General features: G+C 36.5%; 2 protein-coding genes across 3 annotated transcripts; both read left to right on the top strand.

The window, feature by feature from the left end:
- On the top strand, positions 1-1,832 carry LOC129316476 (uncharacterized). Its single transcript, XM_054960899.1, has 2 exons — positions 1-538; positions 1,139-1,832. Exons 1-2 carry the CDS (start codon positions 59-61, stop codon positions 1,568-1,570), a joined length of 912 nt encoding a protein of 303 aa, XP_054816874.1. The 5' UTR covers positions 1-58; the 3' UTR covers positions 1,571-1,832.
- Positions 1,833-2,940: 1,108 nt separating this feature from the next.
- On the top strand, positions 2,941-5,272 carry LOC129316093 (uncharacterized). Of its 2 annotated transcripts, XM_054960355.1 has the most exons (5): positions 2,941-3,522; positions 3,748-3,966; positions 4,489-4,640; positions 4,746-4,771; positions 4,852-4,962. In XM_054960355.1, exons 1-4 carry the CDS (start codon positions 3,148-3,150, stop codon positions 4,756-4,758), a joined length of 759 nt encoding a protein of 252 aa, XP_054816330.1. In that variant the 5' UTR covers positions 2,941-3,147; the 3' UTR covers positions 4,759-4,771; positions 4,852-4,962. The 2 variants fall into 2 exon arrangements, with proteins under 2 accessions (XP_054816330.1, XP_054816329.1); XM_054960354.1 differs by lacking the exon at positions 4,489-4,640 and having other exon boundaries at positions 2,948-3,522; positions 4,852-5,272.
- The last annotated feature ends 728 nt before the right edge of the window (positions 5,273-6,000 follow it).

Here is a 6,000-nt window from a genome sequence, read left to right as displayed (position 1 = left end):
CTTTGTAATGCAAATACAGTAACAGAAGGGGGGGGGGGAAGCTGAGTTGAAAAAAGCCATGGATCCAAATGATGAATCTAATGGATCTTCTTTCTGCAGGGATGAAAAAGTGAAGGCCATGGAACTTTTGGAAGAGAGCTGGTTCTTTGAGAACTTGTTTATCACAAGAAGACCAAGGATCCCAAGGTGCAACTCTGATCCATGTTATTCCTCAGGCCTTGTGAGCGAACCTGTGTTGCTGAAGGGAAAGGAGTCTGATGAAGCAGCCAACAATTCATCAGCAAGTGAAGTGACAGAAGGAAAAAAATTTCAGAAAGCAAACAGTTTTGGCGGAAGCAGACTGTTGCACCAATCATCAGATCCTTTGGTGCTTGAAGCAGCTATCAAAGCTCACAGCAGAGAGATGAAAGAAGTTAATAAGAGTGAGGGTAATGGAAAGAGAAGCAAACTTCTTAGAACACCGTCTTTGCCTCCTTCTGTTGGTAGAGAAGAGAAGTTTCAAGTATGTGATCCCAGACCTGGCAAACAAACCTCAAAGGTACAGTCTGTTGTCTTCGGCTTTCCTTTTATAGACTTGGAAGAGATATGTTCTCATCTTTCATGCTTCATTAAAATGCACACGTTTCTGCGTCCTGTTCAAAGAGGCCAAAAGTTTCTCTTCTCTTCTTCTTCTTCTTTGTTTAAAACATAGTATTAAGAACAAATTACTCTGATATTATTGGTTAAGAACCAATACTTGTGTGCTGTATACACAAAGCCAATAAAATCAAGATACCTACGCCTGACGTTCTGGCCTAGGAACCAACAGGGCCTCTTTACAAAATTCAGATGTCTGTCAATTTGGGTGTTCGTGAAATTCTTGATTCTCTTTTTGTCTAGTGGGTTAACTTGGGCAGAGGGCAAAAGTTTCAAACAAAATGCAAATTCATTTTGAGCATGTGTTAAGCTTCTGCGTAAATTCCCTTTTGCCCCGCAAATCAACCCAAGAGGCAAAGGACAAAACTTTTTAACATAGTATAGAATCATCCCTGCATGTATAGCTAGCTAGCTGCAGAATGCTCCTGTCTGGTAAATTCATACTCAAAGTTAGAATTCCAAGAATCACAAGTGATTCTTAGAATGTTTTTGTTAATTGAAGAGTTACAGCATTCCAAGAAGTCGACCAGGGAGAAGCACAGAGGGTGAAAGCAGCTTCAGCACAGAAGGGATAAAAGAGATGAGAAGAAGGTACTTGAAGCAGAGGACGATGAGGAAGAGCCTGAGCGATCTAGAATTTGAAGAAGTTCAGGGGTTTAAGGACCTGGGATTCTCGTTTGAGAAAGAAACAATAAGCCCAAGCGTAGCCAGCATTATTCCAGGCTTGCAAGAGAAAAACAGAGAAGAAACAGAGAAAGACAAGTCTGTGAGAAGACCATACCTATCAGAGGCATGGCTGGTCCAGAGCTGTGTTCCTCCTCATCCTCCTCCTCCAATCCCAACTTGCACTTCAAATAAGTCTTCCAAGGACATGAAGCAGCATATCAAGTTTTGGGCTAGAGCTGTGGCCTCTAATGTTCGTCAAGAATGCTAAACTTAATATTCATTATTGACACAACAAGAAAGAAAGAAAGAAGGAAACTCCACTAATCTGTTCTTTTGTTTTTTGTGTTATTCATGATTTGATGTCATGTCTTGGAGTTCTGGTTATTTCCATAAGCATTACCCAAAAACAATAACATTGAATGAGACTTTGCACCTATGTACCATAGTGTGGGAAGGAAAAACGGGAATTGCTTCGATCTGCAACGAGAACAAGTTTTTTTTTGGGACTATATAATTGTCATTTCTTTGTCTTTAATGTTCGTACACGCTATTTTCCATTAATAAATTGACAAAATATATGATATATTCTTATTGAAATATATCAAAAAAGGGAGAACATTATCTTTGAAACAATTTAGCATCCGATAAGAATTTGGACGAATCAGATACTTGTTAAAACAATAAGTACACTCATTAATTATTAATATTTACTTGTAAGCAGTCATTTTATGAAATTAAATTACTTTTAGGTTTATTTGTTAATATTCTCCCATTGAAAAAAAGAAAGAAAGACTTACATATTATAATGTAATGTATATAGACATGTATTGGGTGTGTTGCTTCATACGCACACATACATGCAGGCGAACCATTTGATTACGTTGTGTGGCGAGATTGTCTGAGGGTAGTCGTAGGAGGTGAAAGAGCAGGATATTTTCTGAGATGAGCATGATTTTTTTTTTTTAACATGATACTCGAAAAAATATTAACATGCAAATGATGACTATTATAATTAAGTGTTTGATTATGTATTTAAAAAATTGAATTTAGGGAGAATAAAAGTTACGTCTCGAAACACTAACGCCAATGAAGTCCCCAACAATTTTTTTAAAACAATAAGTTAAAAATATGTACTTAAATTATTATAAATTCAAGAATTTCAACTGCAAATAAGTATTTAAATATTAAATATAATTTTTAAATTATAATAGAAATTTTTATTTATAACTTTTTAAATTAATATTTATAATTTATTTTATAAAATTTTTTATTATGGACCTAACTGTCATTCTCTCATTAAAAAAGTTTATGTATATAATTGTATATATAAGTATATAATTTTATTAAATATCAAAGAAATTACTTTTTATGAAAAAAAAAATATGATAATGAAGGTAGTTACCAGTACTTCTTTCTGCAATTAGTGCATGTAAAAATTCAGAATTTCGTAAACACATTAATGTAAGTTTATCTCTGGTTGCATAACTCTTATCAATAAAGTGACATCAAAAAAGGAATTTCATGTTAAAAATAAAAGTTGCAATGACAGCGAAATATTGAAAAAGCAAACAAGAGATACTATTATTTTTCCAAGATCATCCTGGGAAAAAAAATGGAGAGAGAGAAAAAAAAAAATTTTGTGTATGGATATTTCGGTTTCCCACCAAAATCCAAAGCGCAGAAGATATTTAGAGAGAGCCTCCACTTCTGTGTAGGAGATGAAGAAGCAGACCCAGCTCACTGATCAGTGGTGTTGAGAAAGAAAAGGAATTTATATTTCTTCTTCTCCCTCCCTCCGTCCCTTCCTCTCCCTTTCTCTCTGTAGGCTTTTTCTTATCATCTGCGATGTTGCAGTCCCACTGCTACCACCACGTTCTCTTCTCAATCCCCTCTGTTCCTTTGTCGCTCCCGCATAGCCCCTCTCTCTCTATTCCTTTAACTTTGTCCCCTTTTCTCAATTTTCTTCACAAACCCACAATTCTTCATCCTGTTTCAGCCACTCCTCCTTCCTCTTCTTCACCATGGTTAACTCATCTTGCAGAACTCGCGGCTACGGCGCAAGATGGCCCCATCGAACTTCCATTGTCTACGCCCTCCATTTTCGCCACCACGGACGAGCCTTCTACAATTCAAATCGCTACCAGTGTTCTTCTCACCGGAGCCATCACAGTCTTCCTCTTTCGATCCATCCGGCGTCGGGCAAAACGTGCCAAAGAATTGGTAGGCTGCATTTTTTCATTATAATTATAATTATTCTCTAGTTTTCTGTTTTCTTGTACATATGTGTTAACTGTCTATAAATATGTCCTAATCGTTAATTTCTTTAATTATAATTATAATTACAATACTTTCTATTGCTAAGAAAGTGACCAGCAAGTTCAATGATTTAATTTTAATTTTTGGAATCAAGGTATATTTTCATTGACATGAGTTTGGTGGGTATAGAAATTTAGGTCTTCGGGAGTGAAGAAGTCATTGAAGGAAGAAGCATTAGATAACTTGAAAGCGATGGGGTCATCTTCGATTGAAGCTAAGGGTACACCTTCACCTGTTCAGGCATTGATAGGGGGAATATCAGCTGGTATTATTGCTCTTATTCTCTATAAATTCACTACCACCATTGAGGCAGCTCTAAATCGCCAAACAGTTTCAGATAATTTCTCGGTTTGTCTCTTGCCTTTCTATCCTATCTTCCTTGATTGACTATTTTACTATTGCAAAGAAGTTATTTTGTGGTTTGCGTTCAGATAGTGCTTTAGGGGGGAAATGGATGGATCAAAGAAAGAAGCCAAGAGCGTTAGGTTTCTACTAACATTTGAATAACCGGGATATTGCTAATTGTTGATTATAATGTTGGTGAAATTATTTTACGGGAGTTATGTAGCTCTCTTAGTTTCATTTTTGTTTTAAAGCTCAATTAATGGCTTTGAATTTGTTTGCCTGTGTGGTCAACCATTCTTTTAATGTAATGATATTGATATTGAAATTCTAGAACACTTAACTGGAAATGGAAAAGCTAATTTTGCAGTCAAAGAAACAATCCAATTTATGTCTTGCATTTTGTTAACATGAAATTCAAATATCGACAGGAATTGTGGCTATAAAAATTGTTCACATCAGATTTCTGCCTTGAAAAAGTATCCTTTACCAATGAAGAACCTTACAAATGCATTTGTCATTTGCCAGGACAAAAGTGAATGGCTGGACATGTGCCTGTTTAATCTTTGTGATCTCAGGCCAGGGAAAAAAAAAAAATTGTGTTCTATACAGAAGCATTTTGTTGAATTAACATGGGATAGAAGACAAATTCACAACAGATCAACACTTTTAAGTCCTTTGTTAGACATTTTCTGAAAGCTGATTTCCGTTGCCAGCCCAAGTCCTTTTTTATTGGGCCTACCCTGCCTACAATAGTCTGATTGTGAAAATCTTATGCTTTTCAGGTGCGCCAGATAACAATCACCGTAAGGTAAATCCATTGCTTATCTCCCAGGGTCCTTTCTGATCATTTCTTCAAAGATCTGTTAATCATTTGACCTCTTTACACAGGACAATAGTGAATGGCTTGTGCTACCTCGCTACATTTGTTTTTGGCATCAACTCCATAGGTTTGTTCCTTTATTCTGGCCAGCTTGCCTTGAACTCCCTTACGGAAGGTTCAACTGAAAAGAAAACTGAAAGCCAAGGCGTTGGACGGCAAGGTTTATCAAATTCATCAGTTGAGGGTCCCGCAAATAACACTCAACTGAGCAACAGGACTGAAGATGAAACTTCGAACGATAAACAATAGTGAGAATCTAATGAAGTTGAAGTGGAGGAACAGGTCCAGATCCTCTTACTGATTTGTAGAGGTGATCTTCACCATGGCTCTTTCACTTTTGAGAGTCATGGTCAATTGGTTTGAAGTCAATCTACCTTCGATGTAATTATCAGTCTTAAAATAGAATGCGGTAGAGGCTACCTTATTTTATTGCCCTCCTCTTCTCAGAATTTCAGATTTATTTTTGTTTTAGCTAATTGACTAAATCCACTGAATACTTTTCTTGAAAAGTTATATTCACATATTCTTCTCAATGCCTTCACGGCTTCACCAAAGCTACACTGCATATTTCCCGGTTTATTCTAAGGGGAGGAAGATGCAGAGCAAGATAAGCCGAAACTTTTCCCTTTCTGTCTTGTAATTTTTAATGTCAGTTGTACAAGTTTTATCCTCTTTGCCACCTCAGAGTGATTGCCCATGAATTCAGGTAAAGTTTTGTAGCGCAAGAAACAATTTTCGTGTTGGACAGGCTTACCGTTTTTTTTTATTATATGGGTGTGTTGGTATCGTGGAGTGGCTAAAGCATTTTGACACCAGTTTTCTTCCGTCACATCATCATGAAGGCAATCGTAATAAGTAATAGAACTCTGCATTCAATTCTGTCATAACGTGTTTCCTCTGTTTTTTCTGCATTCAGTTCAGAACGTGACAGTGAAGGCACAAATGGATGAACATACAAGATTCCAACCAATTTTATTTCCCACCGACGTTTACCTCAACACAAGATTAAATGCCCACCCTTTATTGAATTAAAACCTCAAACCAGTGTAGCCGGTTTTATAATTGTTCTGGTTTTTATTTAAAAAAAGGACAAGTTAGGAACTGGTGGGTCTAATAGTCTATACTAGTTAAAACACCAGTATCATGTACATTTGACC

Source organism: Prosopis cineraria, unplaced genomic scaffold (genome assembly GCF_029017545.1).
Source record: "Prosopis cineraria cultivar Desert tree isolate PC_DT_omini unplaced genomic scaffold, ASM2901754v1 PC7, whole genome shotgun sequence".
NCBI lineage: Eukaryota > Viridiplantae > Streptophyta > Magnoliopsida > Fabales > Fabaceae > Prosopis > Prosopis cineraria.
The sequence above is the reverse complement of the archived record's forward strand: the minus strand, read 5'-3'. Positions and strand labels throughout refer to the sequence as shown.